Source organism: Alligator mississippiensis, chromosome 4 (genome assembly GCF_030867095.1).
Source record: "Alligator mississippiensis isolate rAllMis1 chromosome 4, rAllMis1, whole genome shotgun sequence".
NCBI lineage: Eukaryota > Metazoa > Chordata > Crocodylia > Alligatoridae > Alligator > Alligator mississippiensis.
Genome location: NC_081827.1, coordinates 158321950 through 158342371, shown reverse-complemented (window position 1 = coordinate 158342371; position 20422 = coordinate 158321950). Strand labels below are relative to the sequence as shown.

Sequence of the window (20422 nt, the reverse complement as noted above, 5' to 3'; positions counted from 1 at the left end):
CTACCTTTTTTCCTACCCACCCCCTCCTTAATCTGGCAGCAGCTGCCCCCCCCCCCCCCTTGAGCAGGGATGGGGCAGACACCTGGCAGGCAGTGCCCTCCTCCACCACCACAGACCCCAGCCGGAGTCCCGTGTGGGCCAGGGAGGGGATTTAAACCCCCACACCAGTGTGCTAGCCCTGGGCTAGTGCCTGGCCATGTCCACTCTGTTCCAGCAGAGGGGGGGGCGGGGAGTCTCTCTTCCCTCCCATCTAGCAGGTGTGGTCTAGCACCCCCCCACCGGCTTCTGGATTGAGCCACTGCAGGTGTATGGCTGCATTTCCTGCATCAAAAGTGAATGTCTTTCCATTTATTAATTGGTTCAAGCTGCACAGCTTAGACTAACCTGCAAAGACTGAATCGATTCAGCCTTGGGCTTTCTGACTGCCTGTACCAGTCTTAAACTAATAACACAGTCTGCATTCTCTTGATTTCTCTTCTGACTGTGGAACCATTTAGGTGCACTTGGTTACAAAAAAAATGCTAGAAAGCATGATCCAAGGAGCCTAATGTAGCAGGCTTCCATCCAGATGCCCCCTTGAAGTCACACTTGCCTGCTGTGCTCTCTTCCCTCTCTAGCACCTCCTGTTTTCCACCTGCTGTGCTTTCATGTTAAATGTTATGATAAATTTGGGAAAATGCCTTTAGAAGGCAAAGTGGCCTCTTTATATACTTTCCCTATTGGCACTTTCCTCAGGGCTTCCCAGTCCTGAGAGTCATCTGGGGGCTCAGTACAATGTACAGGGTGCACCCCAACACAGTCCTCCAGGATGCTCACCTTCAGCACGGGTACTCAAGCCATGCATAATTATCCTTCTACAAAGTTTTCTCCACAGCACCCTTCCCTTCTGCGTAGCACACTAGACCCCTTTCTGTCAGCCCTACTTCAGTTTCCCTAAGGTTCTGGCCCTGCCTCTAGGATAACCCCTGGGCTCACAGCATCTATAATCCTCAGTTGTATATAGCACTGGACTCAGAGCACCCTTGGTGGCTTCCACTCACCTTTTATTAGACACCTCATGCCTTATAGCCATCATCCTAATTTTCAACTCACACCTGGGGTTTGTACTTCCCCAGATTCTCCCCTACTTTCAACTATAGCCTGAGGTTTCCCTTTCCTAGGGCCCTTCCCAATTTCTATCCATAGACCACCTATAGCCTAGAGCTTGTCTATCCCTAAGGCTCCCCCCCTTCTAGCCAGCTTGCTTCTTTCTGGATTTCCTGCCTGCAGTGTACCACCAGCCCCACACCAGCTCCCTCTGAACATACTTACAGAATCATACCTCAATGCCAGAGATTTCTTTTCCAACCTGCCAGAAACAGCACAACACAAAACTTCAAAGGAACAGCTCTCTCCACCAAATCCTAAGCCCTAAAGTTCCCTTTGCCTCAGGAGCCAGGCTTATAGGGTCCTGGGCTCCACCCTCTTCCAAGCACATGACCCTAGCTCTCTTAATTGGGTCTAAGAATTTCTTTTTAGTCCAGCGGTTTTTCTGCAGGCACCATGCAAATCAGTAGTTTCTAAACTTTTTTTGCTGCAACCCTAAATTGGCCACCAACAGGACCTCCTGACCCAGCACTGCGGGGCTGCTGGGAGCAGAGTACAGCAGTGACAGCCCGGGGGTGCTGCCATTGCCCCCTCTGTGTGCAGCAGCCCTACCCCACCTGCCTGCTGCTTCTAGGCTGCGTGTGTGTGCACGTGGACTCTTCACGACCCTACTGAGGACCCCCTGTGACCCTGATTTGGGTCATGCCCCAAAGTTAGGAACCAATGATGTAAATAAATGCCTGGAGTTCAGCTCCCTATCCTATTCCTGCTTGCTGGGGGTAAGTGGCTGGCAGCTTATTTTACTGTCTTGGAGCTATGACTTTTAACTCTCTTTTGCTACTTGTCTCTTTGCAGCTGGCACCAATTCAGCTGCTAGCAATCTTGGCAGCCACATAATGCTGCCTTCATTCCCTCTTAAAGTAACATGGGCTAGAGACCCCCTGTTACATCTAGATACATACTCTGTTATTTCAACCAAGGCCAGGATGTTCATCTATTCTCATGACTCCAGCAGCTAGTTTTTAAAACAAGCTCCAAGCATAGTAATGCATGCAGTGGCATTGCCAGAGTTTAGCTAGCAGAACCAACATGCCTGAGTTCTGTGGGTGCTGTACCCCTATCCCCTAGGCATAGATTTTGGGAGGGAATCTGCAATGTTAATAATGGCTGCAAAATTTTCTGGACAAGATAAGGTCAAGGCACTGAAATTTCCCTTGCCTTGGGCTTTTGGTTGACACAAAAGCCTCATGGGTATAACCCTGCTGTGAATGACCAGGTAAGCAGTGTTTTACACCTTCCCTACAAGGTGCAGGGAAGTGAGACTCAGGCTCATCCATGTACAGGTGGAGTTAGTTATGAATACACACAGCTGGGTCCAGGAGCTGAGATGTGTTCTGCTAATGCCTGGTTCACAGGCACATCCTACAGCACCTGAAACACTGTTAACAGGAGACATCTCAGATCAAACATCAGGTTTGCCTCTCCTCATGGAGCCTGCCTAGCTCTCTACAGCCCATTCACACCTGTGCTAAGTGGCTATAAAATGCTCCTAAATTAGAGTAACTTGGAACTAGTATAAATGACTACATGAGGTACCAACCAGTGGAAAATCATGTGTATTTTCTCTCCCAACAAAGAAGTACAACCTCCCTGCTGGAATCCAAGGCTTCCTGGCTCTGAGCCTCTAGTAACACATTGAAAAGGGTTCTGTGCTGTGGGGAACATGAAGAGCAGGGCTAGGAATAAGGACTTTTTCTTGTGCATTCTTTCCTGCTCCTCAACTCAACGGAGGGGCAAGACAGCTTGACTCAGGTGTTGGTAGAAGGCAGCAACCCTGAGCCACAGAAGAAAGAGCCCAGTTTCCCACTGCCTTGCTCCTTGTGCTGTCCTTTACACTGCTGCGGTGTCATAAAACGTGATCAGTCAGAGGTAGGTAGGATCGACATCAGTCTTATAACCCTGCAGTGTGAGAGTGTTGCATATGCTTTGCACCAGTGCAAAAAGCTGCATGTAGGATAGGGCCAAATTAGGGCCTGATTCATTAATTCTAAGATGTATTAAGCACTAAGCAGCCAGCTGAAAGCCCAGGAGGCAGCAGACAGGCTGAGGTCACAGTGGAGCATCAGACACTAGATATAGGCCCACAGTGACACCATGGAGGGCATATCACTTTTCAGTATTTTAATTTGCACTCCTTCCTGCATCCCATGACCGAATCACAGTTTCAGTCACAAATGAAATGAGTTTCCTGGGCTCGTCATGGTCACTAATTTTTGGTGCTACTGGGCAGAATCCCACACAGACCAGCTGCTTCTGCTCAGGACAGGACTACAGCTGGGGTAAATCTGGTCTGATGAGCATCAAAGAGGCAGGTGGGGGTACAGAACAGCATGGACTGCTGCAAATTAGACCCGAGGTGCTGTAACAGAACTGGATGAGGGTAGCTGATCCACCAGATGCTTGGTACCTGGATCCAGGCTGAGGTCTCCAGTTTCATAAGCATCAGATTCATGCAGATTAACAAGAAAACCATTCCATGCTAATGGAGCCTGCCAGCTGCTGCTCCCTGGGCAGTGCCAATGTGTCAGCACCACCCAGACCCTGCATCCCCAGTCAGCAAGGAGAAAGTATGCTCTCCTGTGGGCCCTCACTCATGTCCCAGTGCAAAACAGGCATGATCTGAATATAAAACCCTGACACTGATTTCCACCTATTTCATGCTGCTGTAATGTGCTGGCACCAGGTACATGTTGATGACTTTAATGCAGGTCCTGGGCTTTTACAGAATCAGTACTGCATGCCACCAAATGGTATCTGGATGAGGAGGTACATCTCAGTCATTAACCAGCATGGGGGAGGAGGGGAGAAGAGTCCACTATCATGGCTGCATATTATACCAGGGAGCTCATCTATCTCCATCCACAGGTTGCAGCTCAAGTACAGTAGGGGTGGAGTGAGAATCTTGGCACAGGGTATGATCTATCCTGGGAAGCAAGGCATGGTCACTGCCACACATGAGGGCTCTCCAAGGCTTACCTGGGAAAGCGAGTGCCAGTTTGCTTGTCTCACAGTGGCCCTGATATAACTACAGCAGCTCCTGTTTGCATTAAAGCAAGGACACTACAAACTGCATCCATGCTCTCCACAATCTCCTGAAGCAGGCCTTGAAGAGCAAGGCAGCCCTTACTGGGTCCATGACAGGAAGAGCCTTCCTGGCCCCCTCATTGCTTGAACTCTGTTAAACACCACCCCAAGTGCCAGAACTCTGACAGCAGCACTGGGGATGGATGGGGTTGGCCCATGGCCGCTCCCTCCCTGCAGTGGGAGTATGCTGAAATGACTGATCTTGTAATTAACCTCCTGGCTCTCATACTCTGTCACTGTCAGGCCCAGCTGTCAAGCATCTTTTAAGGAAATTAACTTTTGACTGATCTTCTGGCTTTTGAAGAGGGTGGATTAGGGATGCCGAATCAGCCACGTCAGGCTTCAGTCATTTCAACAGCATTCCCAGGACCTGCTGCAAGGTGGAGGGGGAAGGACATCTCTACACATCCCTTTCCTGGCCCCACCACATGCTACCCAGAAAGATGCATGCATGAAGCAGAGGTTGGACCACGCAGGCCACTTCTATGACCACACCACACTTGTCACTTTTGGCCATGTCTGCACCACATGGTGAGTGCCTTGGGGCACAGGCCTGTCTTACAGAGCTAAGCACACAAATAGGAGTGGAGGGCTTAAGAACAGTTCTTGCCCTTCTAGCATATCTGCAGCCTGAACAAAAAGGGGCTGATAGTAGGATGCTGCCCCCACCATAGATAATGGATGTGTCATTGTTAAGCATTCAGGTTCCCTTTGCTGTTCTATCTAAAGAAAGATCTACGTTTACAGACACTGGCATCACAGGAACACCAGAGAGACCCTGCAATCAGTGCCCTTGTGTGCTAGACACTTAAAGCGCTACAGCCTCTTTGCCCAAGGACTGGGCAGCCTACTTAGGCAAGCATCTGAGGAACAGAACCCAAGTCAGAGACCAGGGACCTGCCCATGGCACCATACCACCTAGTCCTGTATATCACCTTTACCAGCCTCAACCTATCAGCAGAGACCCCATGACTGTGGAGGGGCAGACACACAACAATAACAGAACAAGTGAGTCTGCTCTCAGGAATGGCCTTTCCTTTTTTTGTGTCCTTGATGAAGTATTTAGCAGAATTTGCAGATTTTGTGGAATGTTACAGGGTCATGCCATGAACACTTCTGCTATGGTCTTAAACTTGTACCCTCTGGGCTGTTAACCATGTGCCTTAGCACCTGTACCACACCATGCCCATATTATAGGCTAGCCTATTGGAAAGAGGCATTTCCTAAAACTTAAAAAATAATTCTTATTGTATAATGGATAAAAGAAGCAATTCAACTTTCACTTATATTGTTGAAATCCAGCCAAGTGTTGTAATTGATATTTTAGTGAAAGAAAATGTTTGTTAAAAAAAGATATCTGGTATGAACAAAATAGGTTTCATAAACTTTTTGATAGCATCTATTTTTAAAGGCTGTCTTTTTTCTACAGTTCACAGAACTCCCACAGAGAGAAGAAGGAAGAAGTTTTAATTGTTCCGTCTTGTGGGTCTCTGATAATGCCTACCTTCCTACAGCTCCTAGCACCCAAAGGCCTGGAGTTGCTTCCCGAACAAGCAATCCTCAACACCTCTGGCATGGTATGAGTGTCACTACATGGGGAAACTATGGCGTTGAGTAGTGAAGTGACTTTCTTCTGAGATCACCAGGGATCCTGGTTTTCTCTGATAAAATTCAGTCACTGAAGCCAACAGGCTGGTAAGGTAAGAAAGGGGTTACTTTTAGTCACACTCTAAAAGGGGTACCTTTTAACAGTGCAAAGTGAGGCAGAACACATGGATGGGCATGCATGCCCAAGCTTATTCCCAGCTCCACCATGGACTTGCCTTGTGAGTACCACAGACCCTGGTTTTCTCTGAAACCCCCCCCCAAAATTTTCTGATTACCCCCCTCCCTGCCAAGCCCACATTTTTCTGTAATTAAAACAAACCACCATATAGTGGTGTTTCATATATAGTGGTGTCACACACACGCAGGCACGTGAACACACACACGCACACACACACACACACACAGTGGTGTTTCATTTTAATCATGAAAAATGTGGATTTTGGGTGGTGGGGTGTTCATTAGAAAATTTTGGACTTTTTTTGGATCTGTGGTGCTCACAAGGCAAGTCCATGGTGGAGCTGGGAATAGGCCTGGACATGCATGCCTATCCATGTGTTCTGCCTCACTCTGTGCTGTTAAAAGGGGTAGAGTGTGACTAAAAGTAACCCCTTTCTTACTTTACCAGGCTGTTGGCTTCAGTGGCTGAATTAAGCATTTCCTGCTTTTTTCACTCTTACTCTGTGGAGACAACATAGCTCTTCTGTGTGTGTCCTCAGCACAATAGCCTGTGAAGTCACAATTGGTTATGCCATTGAAAATGCCTTGGAAACCACTGAGGGCATCAGTGAAGAGAAGGGAGTTTCCATCCATCACACAGGGCTGTGAGATCCTTGTTACAACTGCAGTGCTTGGGAGGAAAGAATCTGGGCTGACCTTTGGATTCCAGGCAGGGCTGTTTGCTCATTTTTACATGGAGCTGAGTAGATATGATCTGGCGTCATTGCAGAAATGAGAGCTCTGGGAGCCCACGCTGTAAAACAGCCATGCCTTTAAGGGTGTCTGCATGAACCCTTATTCAAAAGACCAGGCTTTGTCAACCAGCAGGCAGTAAAGAAAGGAGATGAGCAGTAATCACCACCCAGGGGATTGGAACAGCAATGGCACTGCTGGGGGCTTCTGCAGTAGCTATAGCAGCAGCAAGGTGTCTGTATTTTAATGTAGGAGAGCCCCAGATCCTGACTGCAGGAAGGATACTCCCAGGAAATGGTTTCTTCCTCTGCCTTGGTCAGTGAAAGGAGCCAACCCTTAGTCGCAGAGCAACTCCCATGTGAAGTGTCCTGCCTTCCAGGGGACCGACGTGACTGGAGCTGCTTTCCTGTTACCCCTGTGGTTTGAAGCCAGTCCTGAATGAAGGCCCCACAGTTTGTGAATGAGGTGATTTTGCCTGTGATGAATGAAGTAATAATTACATCAAGGGTTCTTGAGTTTTCAGAGTGGCCCAGATCAGAGCCTCTGGCCCCAGGCAGCCCAGAGTCACAGGGCACATCTGGATGTGACTCTTACAGCCAGGGTTCAAATTACACTTTAACTCTTGGCAGGGGTAGAGGGGGTCTGCAAAAAAATTGGCTGAGATCAGGGCAGTGTGCCCTGCCAGTACCATGGGGTTGGGGCCAGCGGCGGTGGCAGCCGGAAGGAGCTGCTACTGCTGCCACCAGGGCTGCTTTGAAAGGCACAAGTTAGGTGGGCCTGGGGTGGTGCGCTGTGGCACATGGGCTCCAGCTGTTGCAGGTGGGGGGGGGAATGGAAGGGGTACTGACCAAACCATTGGGGTTCTTGTCTCTTATGGGGGGGGGCTCAGCCCCCCTGAGCTCCCCTGTAATTTGAACCCTGCTCACAGCTCTCAGAGGTGCTAGGGCTCAACTGGGATGGATGAGACCTGCCTCTGCTTTCCACTAGTGCATCCCCTCTCAGCCTCGGGAGGGAGCCAAATAGTGTGCCTCTTCAGGAGGCTGTATTGAATGATCCAATAGGTCTTTTCTAGTTTTACATTTTCCTGGGAAAGATAGTCAACCAGTGTCCTTCCACTGATGGCCAATTGCCCTCCACTAAGGGGAGCCTGAGTTATACATGCTTATACCTTCATTCAGGCTGAGTACAGACATTCAAAAACCCCAAGCCTGAATTGAATCAATCTCTGCAGGTTAGTCAAACCTGCATATATTGAATCAATTTGCAAGTGAATAGACATTCACTTTTGACTCCAGAAATGCAGCCACATGCCTGCAGTGGCTCAGACTAGAAGCTGGGGGTTACTAGAGCGAGCCCTCCCTTCCCTTCCACAGCAGCTGCAAGGCTGGAGGGAAGCTGAGCTGGGGCGGCATGGCCAGACACAGGCCAGGGCAGCACTTCAGGTGAAGGGGGAGAGTGGGAGAGAGGGGATATGGCCCCTCCCTCCCCCACACTTTGCCTGAGGCTGTTGCCTGGGCAGGCTGTGGCCATGCCCCTACCGCTAGAGTGGTGAGCAGGGGGGAAAGCTGGGTATACCCAGGCTGGGGTCCTGTGTGGGTGGGAGAGGGGAGGAAGAGGGGTTTAATTCCACTTCTTCCCCCTGAGCCTGCTGGCCTATGCCCCCCACCCCCTCCACTCCAATGGGGAAAAGTCTGGCAGGGGCTGCTCTGCCCCCACCATGCAGACCAGGCTGTGCTAGCCAGGTTTCCCACCCCTACCACCTTGTCAGCCAGCCCTCACTGCTCTGGCTAGGGAGCAGAGGGTCTGGGCCAACCCTACTCTGCTCAAGCAGACAGCCCAGCCCAGTCCAGAGCTGCAAAGCATGCTGGGATGCTGGGGACTCCAATGTAACTTGAACCAGGAAGGGGTCTGGACAGAAGTTTCATAAACCAGTTTGACCTAAATCAGCTAAGTCTGATACTACATTCAACCAGGTTTATCTTAAACCAGTTTGGGCCATTTTGACACAGATTTATGTGCACTGGACTTTTGTTCTGTTACAGGTTTAAACCAGTTTCTGATCACTTAAACCTGTTTATGTGTAACTTTTATCCCTATAGTCCTACATACATACCCACATCTACATGCACAGCCATAAGTGAACATGCAAGCATGCATGCATACCCGTGGGCAAGCATTTGCAGATGTCCATGTATGTAGATGCACACATGTGCTTTGAGGCCCACAGTCATTTCTGTGCCCCACTTGTACAGCTGGGATACCCTTAGTGCTGTTGCTCAATGAGTAATCACCAGCAAAGAACACAGCACTTTGCAGCAGCGTTCAAAGGAGCCAGGTTCTGTGCTTTGAAGGTGCTGGACATTATTACATCACTGGCAGTTCACAAAAGCAACAAAACAACCCAGCAAGCTGCAGAGCTGGGATCACCGCAGTAATAAACAGCAGGTACAGCCTGAAGATTGGCTATGACATAGAAAAAAAGAAGACGATCGGGTTCTGAGCCTCCACTGTTTAATTAAGCAGCAGCTCCCTATAAAGCAAGCCTTTTCTTTGCCGATAAGACCCATTTATAATGGGCTGAGTGATCGCAGGCTGAAGACTGTGGGGAGACAATGGAAAAGCTTTTTGCTAGTGGGGCAGGGTTTTAAAAATAGACATGAATGGCTTGCTTGAAGGCTGAAAAAAAAAATCCAGCTCAGAAAGCAAGTGCTGAACTTGTTGAGCTTCTTCTGGAGCCAGAGGAGGAGCTCAGACAGAAAGGAGGAGGGGGCAGAGCCTCCAGGAGAGATGTTCCAGAAGCCCTGTTTATCATTCGGACTGCAGTAGTGCGTGGGCGGCCTAGCAGTGAAGCAGGGACCTAAAGAATGTGCAGCACCTGACGCTGTGCAAGTACAGGACAAAATACGATTCCCAACAGCTGGGTCAGCTTAGGAACAGCCCTCAGCCTGGGCTCAGGGCTTCAGGTCTGTAATGAGATGCCTCTGCCACTGCACAACATTTTTGGAGAGGGTTCTAGCTTCACTGTGTCTGCCAAACAAGAAGTGCAATCAAGGGTTCCCTGCCACCCAAATCCTTCCCCCCAGCCTACATGCTGGCAGCCCTGTCCGCACATTCTCCTGTGTTTTCTTGATGCCTACATTGTAGGCATCATGGGAGTCCTAGCCTGATCAGTATCCGGCCAGCACTGGACACCACAAGGCTGTTTCTATCACAGTACCCACAGGAACTAAGCTAGGAAGTGGAGCCCTGGAAATTACTGAGGGTAGCAGAAAAAGGTAGTACACAGCCTCAGTGGCACACAGTAACTTTCCATGACCCTTGTGACCCTTCTGTGAAGACAGCACACTGGTTCATTCCCCTCCCTGCAGACACTCATCCTGCTCCCACATGATCCCATCTCATTCACACAGTGATGGAGGGAGGGGCAGGGAAGAATCCTCCTGTCCCACAGACTGGAGCAGCCCACTCGCTCTGCATTGCCCCCGGGAACTGAGAAAATGAGGGAGCTTGGCACACTACAGGATCAAGCCCTTTGTATGAACATAACAAGCATGCTCATGCCCAGTTCCACACTACAAGGAACAGTTTTCTAGCCCCTATGTTCTGTTTCTCTCAGGGTGTTCAGACCCTGCAAGACAGAGGAGATTATCTGTGTTCTTGTCAGCTCACTGTGTTTGAGGTAAGCACCTTGTGCTCAGGCCCACAGTTCTTACAGAGCAAGCACAGTGTAACACAGACCCTCTCCTCACAGATGCATCTATTTACAGAGAAAGGCAAGTCACTGGGCACCATTTTCTAAAGTTTCTGAAATAGAAAAAGAGCAATTAATGCTCCTGTAGGAAGCTCTTGCCTTCAGGGAAAACCTAATGAGGTCATTGCTGCTGCTGGGCTCAGAGAGACATTAATAATGGTAGGACTCAAGGAGTACAGCCCCCACTTAGAAAGCAGAGTTCAGAGCTGGCATAAGGGCAGTCTTATTTTTTCCAGTAGGACTTTCAACAGACATGAGAACATCCTGTGGGCAACTGCTGCCTCCTGAGTATGGGGGGGGCACCCGCAGAAGCCAGTATCAGCGGTGGAGACAGAGCTGGTGAGCACCCACAGACGCTGGTGGCGGCAGCGGGTATGGAGCTGGTGAGCACCCACAGACACCAGCGTTGGCAGCAGGGAGAGAGCTGGCGAGCACCCACAGACGCTGGTGTCAGTGGCAGGGACAGCCCTGTCAGGGGTGGCATGTGCCCCGCTATTAGTCCACTATGGAACATCCTGTGTTCAAATAGAAGTGGCATTTGTTGAGTACCTGCCTGACAAAGCAGCTTGCCTGTGGCCTAGCAGGTATACATGGCTGCTTTCCCCAAATCTGCACCAGCAACTATGCACGTGTGTGAAGCATCTCAGAGAGGTACACCAATAATACTGTCCTTGAGTGGGCAAACCTTCTACTGACAGTGAAGTGCTTTGGCTAGTGCAGTTTGCAGCAACTCCCTAAGCAAAATAAGCTGTTGGCAAACATGCCAGAGGACTTGATCAGTATGCAGAGTTCTAGGAGAAAGTCATACTCCTCACTGTTATAACTGCTGGCAAAAACTTGTGTGAGCCTGGCCTAGTAAACAGCAGCAGCAGTCAGGGTCACATGGAATGCAAAACATGGTGTGGGGAGAAGGGGTGTTGCCTACCCCACGGGATACTAGGCAGATAGTCAGGACAACATGGTTCTGGCCCAGTGGATAGGGACCAGGGCTAAAATTCAAGACATCTGGGTTCTGTTCTCTTTCAAACCATAGGAGTAATTTCACAGCTATTGCCCTCCCCACCTGTGCCTATTTAAGTAGTAAAACGTCCAGGTTTGATTTTAGTTTATGCATGCATAGGGCACCCTGCATCCCTGTGCCCTGCTTGCTGTCTGGGTCTGTAGGTTCTATTGTAATTGAGATGATTATTTCTATAAACAGTGCATTTTTTTTGTCTAGTAAGTGCCTGATCTTCTTAACCCTCCCGCAGTGGAGCTCCCATTGACATTGCTGGGAGTCCTGCACATACTGCCCATGTGCAGCATCAAGCACTAAATATTTATTTAGCTCCCTCCAGCATTAGAACTAATCACCAGTATTTTCCATCAAAGCTTCATTTTCATCTTAGCATGAATCCATCTGTGCATGCACAAGCATATTCTGCTGGATGAAAATGCTGCTTGGATGCCATCGGCAGATAGGGCAGCACAGGGATGACTGAATGAGAATGAGTCTTAACCACCTGGAATGAAGTGTTTGGGCTTTGCACTGAAGCCCATTGAAGCCAATGGGAATTTCACTGAGTTTTCAGCTGTTGGCATTGACGTCACTTCCTGCTGTCTACAGCTTAGCCCAGTGATTCTCAACCAGGGTGCCATGGCACCCTGGGGTGCCTTGAGATCCTTTCAAAGGGATCTGGGGTGCCAGGCAATGTTAGCACCATTAAGTGTGGAAACATGATTCACAGGATTAACTCAGAGAATTCAAATAGGAATCCCTAGTGTTAAAAACATTTTGTCCAGTTGTGGTCTTTCTGAGTTCTTTGCAACAGAAGAATTTCTCTGTTCTAAGCACTGGACCAGTATTGTTCTAACCACTGGACCAGTATTCCTATGCTCCTGGGATTGTAATAGATGTTTGCGTTTGCTAAGTAGGAAAGAGATCAGGGTAGATTTGCAGTTTCTAGACTAATTAAATCAGAGCTATGTAGCATAAGCTTTCATGAGCCCAAGCTAGGAAACATTGTTTGCTCATAGGTGGCTTCTGCCTATGTCCATGAAATGAGTCTAGCCACATCTCTTCTCCTGTAGGCACCAGACTCACCTTACTGGCTTTTCAGATGGCTCTGGGCTAGCCTGCTATGTGGTAATATAACCACCAAGCTTAGCACAAGAGGAACCTTTCTCGGTCCAGGGAACTCATATTTATATAGTGCATAGACAGGCATAGGAATACTGGTCTAGTGGTTAAAGCAGCACTCATGAGACCCAGGTTCATATCACTGCTCTTTTGTGAACTTCATATGTCACCTCAATGTCCCTGTGCCTCAGTCCACACATGTAAAATGGGGATAACAGTCCTGCCCTGTCCTGCCTTATGGGGGCTTGTGAAGGTAAATACCATTGTCACCCCCAGAAATTCTTGTGTCCAAGAGGAGTTTTTAATGCCCCACCTCCCCAGCTGATACCCAAGTCCTTACCTCCTGAGTGTAGGATCATGGTGATTTTTAGCTCTGTTTCTATATTTTAGACATGGGTAGCTATGTCCTAGAAGTGTTCTAACACAAACATTCTTAAGTGTTATACAAAAGTCATTTATGACTTATTAAAAGAACCTGCCGGTCTAGGCCACTTGGAATGCCTGGGCCTGGGGCAAAAATCCCTTGCTCCCCTCACCACCCTGAGGCACCATTGATGACTACACAGAAGTCTGAGGAGTGCTTACATCCTATGATAATGGCCAGATAAGTCACCCTGGAGACAACTTGAGATGATCAAGGTTTGGTCTCTGAGACTGGAATTACCATCAAAGGTTTGGAAACAGGTACAGTCCAAGCTTTGGCTCCCAGCTCTGTCCAATACAGTGTTGGAGGTCAGCCCTGACAGAAGAACTTTCTGCTCAACTCATGTATCTCAAGAAATGCACAAAGGCTCAGGGAACAAGTTGCCATTCCCACACCTTGCCTCTTCTCCCCTGTGCAGATAGAGTCAGCCAGATCCTGACCCCACATGGCCTGGGGCAAGTCTAGAATGGCACATAGCACCTGATCTTGCTCTGCACCTCATGCAATCAGTCACCTCCATGCAAAAATGGGTACAAAATGCTACCATGTCAGAAGAGTGACAACACTGCAATGTCAAAAAGAGCACCAGGTGCAGAGCAACGGAGAACCAGGCACACTGGGGCTGCTGGATGCTTAGAGTGGATGTAAGCAGCATTCCCTCTAAGCTGCGTGGCATGCTCAGTCACACGGGCGCGCTCATGCTGCGCTGCCAGGCACGCCTGTGCAGCCGCACACACCGCTCAGCTTAGAGGGAACGCTGGATGTAACCTGCTCACAGAGGTTCCCTTAGCCCAGCATGGCTGGGTAGCTTTAAGATCAGTGCATCTCACTGCTAGGAAGGTGACCTGGGACCAGATGTACAAAATGCACCAGCATTGGGGAGCACAGGAGAAAAGGGTCATTGTTGGACAGGCCATGAGGAAGAGTGAGCAAGAGAAGAACAGAAGGAATGCTCCCAGAGCACAGAGTTTGCTTCTGCTCTGTCTGGTGTACATATCACTGGTTCTCCAACAGGTACAACTTCCTCCTACCTTCACTTCCCTGATCCCAAATCCTTTCTGTGCTGGCAAAGGATGTGGAGATCCATCAGTGTAAGAGGAGAATCAAACCTCTATTCTACCCAGTGCCAGACCAGTCTAGGTGCTGTTTACATTGTAATCATTCCCATGAAAAACAACTCTTGGGGTGAAACTTCCAGCCAGTTACCCCATCCCAACCCCACACTGACACACACATGGCACTGCAATGCTGGGAGAACCCAGGCAGGTGCTGCAATGCAGGGCTCTTACTGTCTTTCCTGTAGTAGAGGATCTCCAGCTTGCACTCCTCAGAGCCCAGCAAGGCCTGTGTCAGCTGTGAAATGGAGTTCTTGGTGGTGTCAGGCCCAGTAAGGAAGTTGCAGGTGCAAGGGCGCTGCATGACCTCCACCCGAGAGTAACCAAACATCTCGCAGAAGCCATCATTGCAATAGATAATGGCGCAGTTCTCCATCTGTGCATTCGCAATGAGGAACTTGCGGTCTGTAGAGAAACATGGGAAGCAAAGGATTAAAACAAGAGGTGACCCCTGAAATGCTTCCTGGGATAGGATGGTTAGGTGGGTGTGGCCAGAGCTAGTCCACCTGCACAGCTGGGCACAAAGGTTTGACAAGGCTCCTCCACTGCAGTTCTCATGTCAGTGGGGATCTCACAGGCAAGAGGACTAGTTCCCAGCCACGGGCTCAGACCCAGAGAACCTGCACCCTGTTTCTATCTCTGTTGCAAACCTAGTGTGTGATCTGGAACCAGTTACTTTTTCTTTGTCCCTAAACTTCTCTGCTGTAAGCTCTTCGAAGCAAGGGCTGCTTTTTACTAAGTCTTCATGCAATACCTAGTATTAGGTGGGCTCAGTCTCAGTTGGAACCTCAAGGGACTCCTGGAATACTAGAGATAATAAAACACTAGGCACTCCTTTGTTCAGCATGGTTTTTCCCAGTATCCTAGTGGGACATCATCATCATTGGAATGTGACTCGGCCAGAGATTCACGGGGCTGTCATTAGCATCTCCCAACAGAGGATCTCGTGGTGTTTGACAGACACTAACTTTGCACAATGCCCACAGATATGATCTCTAGGTATGGATGGGAAAACAAGCCCTGGAGGGGACAGGTGATCATTCCATGGTTTCACAATAATGCCAAGTATAGAGGCCCAAAGTTCTGATCCCTGATCAATGTGCAAATTCATGCATGGCTGCCTCTACCAGCAATGTCCCAAACTACCTGCTGTTTCCTCCTTCCCTGATTATCAATGCTGGTGACCCAGACAGATGGAAGTAAAGGGGATCTTTCTCCTCTGCTGGCCACACCCTCTGCTAATTCTTACAGCGCATCAAGTTCACTGCCATTGTCATTCTGGTGCAAGGCAGGGATATTTCCTACACACTTATTTTCCCTTCCCCTCAGGGATCTTGCCTGTGAAAATGGAGAACTTTTAGCCTGGGGCTGGATGCTCAGATCTAGCATCAATGGGCATAGAACTAGTGACTTCAATGGTAGGGTGGTAGGAAAAGTAGACTTATTGCTCCAGGCCCTGCCCTTTGGCCCAAGGTGCCTCCCAGCTCTGCTGCCCGCACCACACTGCCTTGCATTCCCTCTCTTTTCAGTATCCCCGATAATGCCATTTCCAGCCCTTCCCTTTGGGAGACCCAGTCTAAGAGCTCCCCCATAGGATGGAATTAAGAAAGAGGTGATTCAGGCAGAATAGCAGAATCCTCTTTGTGGCAGTGAGGCTGGTTTTCCTGTGGGATGGTTCCCCAGGGGAGGCAGTGGAAGCCTATAGCTTTTGAAGCTACATAAACACAGGACCACAGGGGATCATTTGGTGCTTTCCAAGGAAGGAGGTGATATAGGGAGGTCTTTCCCATCTTGAGGCTCTCTGAACCTTAAAGGAAGGGTAGATTTGCATCTTATAGACCATATATATAGATATATATATAGCATAAATTCATGGGCTGAAGCTCACTTCATTAGATGCTGTGAAAGGGCTAACTATGTCTCTCTGCTTTCTGAATCTGTCTTTCTGGTTATGGTGGGAGTAAATCCAGAGTATTAGAATCAGACTGAGGGATCAGCTGCTAGCTTTTCCATTTTATAGTTTTATTTTTCTTGGCCTTGGATCCATACTCCAGGCAGCACACTTTCCCCTCAGTTCTTTTTGCAGATACTTAACCTAGCCAGACTCACTCTTTTCAAAATTTGCTTAAATCCAGTACCTGCCCTGGTAGACCAGATTCTTCAAATGGGGCACAGCTGTGCTGAGGTGGCTTCATCACTGAAGGCAACACAGAAGGCCACCTACATTAGCTTTCCCCTTGAGAGGATTTCTTAATGAGTTCTACTGTGTGCTAGGGCAAATGCTGGAAAGACAAACATGTCCTATGCTGGGAAACACCAGGAAAGCCAAGCCATCCATGACTCATGGCAGCCTTTGGGCAATGCCAAAGACAACAATGTGAGAGGTCGACCTGCCCCAGCACAGAAGGTTTCTCCTGCCTATTCACATTGCTTTAGCTCTCTTGGGAAGCTGCCCTGTAAAGCTCAAGCTGATGATACATAGGATTAGAGCAGGCATCTCATCTCCTGTCCTTAATATAATCTAGCAATTTAGAGAGCATGGTGTGTGGCTGCCATGAAGTGCAGCTGCTCAGATCTGCAGGGAGAGGGACATTTCCGACAAGAACGGGCTGAACCCAGGTCCTGGTTCTGCCCCAGCAAATTCTATGGCATGTAACTACAAACAAAATATGCCTTTTGGCACTGGGGGCAGGGACATAATTCCCAAGAGGTGGCATCTGCTTTGGCTGGAGCCAGGTCTTAAATGCAGAGGGTCCATTTGGAGTCTAGCTATTAGCACAGTCCCTAATTAATCTTGCGGATTACATAGGAATGGCATCTGCAGCATGTTTATTCCAGTTCTGCTGTTGCTTCGTTTCCCACCTAGCAGGGAATGTGCATTCACAAACCAAAGTGTCAGACTCACCAAAGGTCTGGAGATGCGTGCTGTAGCCCTGAGAGGAGGGATTTCAGTGTACCTACCAGCAATACCCAAGGGACAGACCTGGGGGATTCCCCTTGTCACTTCCCTGGGGCCTCTCACTGGTGGATTAGAAAGCACTTTGCAAACATTAATGAATTAATCTCCAGCTGGGTGAATAATGGCATTTTCAGGTCCAGGTGAATGAAATGAAAAATCAGGGAGGTGGGGGGAGAACAGGGAACTGAGTCTGAGACAAATGGGAACATTTTTGAAGAAATGAAAGGATGTTTTGTTTTGGATCACCCTGAAATGTTTCATTTGACCCAAATCATTTCTCAGGCAATTTTAAAAATATTAATTATAAATTATAAAAATAACCTGATTATAACATCTTTCCCTGCCAGAAACTACCATTCGGAAATTGCAAGTCCAATCAGCCATGTTGAAAGCTGTTGAAACAAAATGCTCTGGCATTTTCAGAAATTCCCCCCCACAACCCCTATTTTGGGGGGTCAAAACTATTCACTTAATTTAACCTCATTTGGGGACTAGTTTTAATCCCTCCAAAAATCAATTTTCTGGAGTTTTTTTCTATTCACTGAAAAAAAATCCACCCAGCTCTAGCTCCAACACTGTGGGGAGGTAGGAAGTGGTCCTTTATATGGCCATTTCAAAGCTACTTAAACTAAGGGTCAGTGCTGTGCTTGGGATCACACAGGGGGTGAGCAATAGAGTCAAAAATAGAACTCAGGAGATTGAGTACAGAGTTACTGCCCTGCTCACTTAGCTGCCCTGTCCTCCCCTTCTGATCCAAATTCAATGCAAACTCAATCCTCATCCCCTGAACTGCATCTTGCCACTACCTCCAAAGCGGACATGGACACAGTGCAGGGGAGCAGCAGCCAGGTTGGTAGAGGATTAGTTTTCTAACCAATATTTCAGTGAGTTGGGACTTAGGGCAGAACTGGGGAGGGGAGTGGGCATCTGGGACTGGTGGGCAGAGGGAAAAGAGGATGCTGATTTTAACCAGACAGCACAACCCGGTTCAGAGGGAAATGGAATTAAAGTCTTGGGGGTTTCAGTGACTCACAGCAGGAAGCCTGGCAAATACGATCCAGAATGGAGTGGAGAGCCAGAAATAAATGGGTTTTCCTGATAGAAAGTCCCAGAATGTGGGGGAGTGGGGGCAGAGACAGGGGGAGTCCAGTGAGGAAAAGAGGCCTGGTCTATCTCTCGCCTTATACCACTGGTAATCAGGGTAGAGCACTGTCATCCACTGGTGCAGAACTGGAACGGATGGGAAGCAGCCCATGCAGAAAGGTTAAACCACTCAAAGGCCCTTCAGAGAGAGAGGGATTAGAGCTGAGCAGCTCCTGCCTCCGTCCTCTGCTGAGTCCCTCAAACCTCGCTGCCTCCCTGGGAGGGCCAAGGCTTGTTGGGAAGAGATTAAATCCTGCTTCTAAAATGGACAGAGAGGCAAGTTTAAGAGATGAAATCCTACAACTGGGGAAGGAAGTGTGACAGGCAACCTTTATGGCTTTTCTGCAGCTGCCACTTTAGCAGTATCTTGGGGCCCTCTATCAGGAGTGGCAGCAGGCAGATTTGCAAGTAGCAACAAGTTCCCGTTTGACTCCCTCCCCCCCACTCCCAAGACCAGCAGGCTGGGGGGGGGGGGGGGGGGGGGGGGAGGGCGGGTGCAGGGAGAGGTCTGTTTATTTCCAGGTTAGCTCCTCAGCCAGCACAGGCAGCTCCAGGCTGCAGCTGCCAAGGCAGACTGATACACCAGGCAAGTTCCATGAACTCCCCATGGCCAGGATCACGTCACTCACCACCAGGACCGATCCCGGCCCCTTGCCAGCTACAGATCCACTGGGCGGTGGAAAGCGACTGAATCACCCTGCTGCGGAGAGCCCACAGCCCCAGCCAGCCTACACCTCACGCCCCCAGTGCAGAAAAAAAAAGAGACCCCCCTCCGACACCAGCTTTTACATGGGCCGCACTGAATCAGATGCACACACCCAGTCTGAAAAGAAAGATCCCCTGAAGCAGTCACCTTGGGAGGGCCTCCTGCCCCTTCCCAGCTGTGACAAGATCTCCGGGTCTTGTACTAGGGGGCTCTTACAAGCAGGTGCAGGCACTGTGCCAGTCGAGGCAACACTCCCCCCCTCCCAGTTTCGCACTGCCTCTCTCTGCCAGCACCGCTCGGCTCGCTCCTCGCTGCGGCTGTCCCGCTGGAGCTGAACCCCAGTGACTGCAGCGGGGTCCCCTCCCTATGGGGGGGATCCATCCCCTTCCGCCCAGCGGGGATCGGCGCCTGCGGGGAAGTTGTGCCAGGAGCCCCCTGGGCCGGCGCTCAGCACTCACTCTGCCCCTCGAACTTGCGGATGATGGTGTCCAGGTAGGTGTTCTGCGGGGCCACGTGGCCCCTCCGCACCGGCATGATGCTGCTGCTGCTGCTGCTGCGGGCGGCGGCGGCGGCGGGGCGCCCTCAGGCCGAGGAAAGTTGCTCCCGCCGGCGCGGCGGCCCGGGAGCTGCCGCTCACTGCCGCCGGGGCCCCCGCGGGCCGGGGAGGGCGGGGCCGGGGCCGGGCACGGCTCTAGGCGGGTCCATGCGCGGGGAAGGCTCCTCAATGTGCTTAGTCACCGCTGCCCCCCAGCCCCCGGGTGTCAGCAGCCGCGGCCGCCGCCCCGCGCCCATCGAGCTGGGCTGCAGCCTCCGCGCCCCCGGCCCTGCCGTGCGTGCGTGCGTCCCCACGAAGCCGCCGCGCCCGCCGGAGCTGTCCGCGGCCGCGGTGCTGAAGCGCCGTCCGGCAGCCCGAGCTGCTGCTAATGCGGGGGCGGGGAGGGGGCCGGCCCGCCCCCTGGCGGCAGCTCCCCGCCCCGTCCCGGGCCCTCGGCGGCCGCCCGCAGCCGCGGGAGACCCGCCCCTGTCCCGCGGAGGGGCTGCGGGGCGAGGCGGCGCCGGCGGGGTGCAGGGGGTCGCGGAGGGGAAAGGCCTCCCGCCTCGGGGCCCTGCTCCCGCCGGCCTCACCTCAGGGCCGGGGGCTCCGACCGCACCTCGGCCCCCCTCAGCCCCTCTCCCCCCCGGACCCTTCAGCGAGGGCCACAGCCTCTCCCCGCCCCGTCCTTGTCCTGGCTCCAGCCTGACCCCCTTCACCCCACACGGAGCAGGACGGGGTCACCGAGGGCTCTTAATCATTGCACCGTTTCCCAGGCATAAAATTGGTCTAAGAGGATTACAGTCCATTATCATCAGCATTAGTGTTTTGCAGGGATTTTCAATTAATATTCCGGGGCACCTCTCTCTCTCTTTCCCTCTTACACGCACACACGCAGGCGCGGACACACCAGGCTTTTGCCCCAG

General features: G+C 50.5%; 1 protein-coding gene across 2 annotated transcripts in view; it reads right to left on the bottom strand.

Moving 5' to 3' along the window:
• KCNH6 (potassium voltage-gated channel subfamily H member 6) overlaps positions 1-19619 on the bottom strand; it is a 144755-nt gene extending 125136 nt beyond the window's left edge. Inside the window, exons 1-2 of one of the 2 annotated variants that reach the window (XM_019500802.2) lie at positions 19423-19619; positions 14331-14561 (exon numbers count right to left, since the gene is read on the bottom strand). In XM_019500802.2, coding sequence (XP_019356347.1) covers positions 14331-14561; positions 19423-19498 — 307 coding nt within the window. In that variant the 5' untranslated portion in view covers positions 19499-19619. The remainder of the gene's footprint in view (positions 1-14330; positions 14562-19422) is intronic. The other variant, XM_014609184.3, reaches the window with a different exon arrangement.
• Positions 19620-20422: the final 803 nt, after the last annotated feature.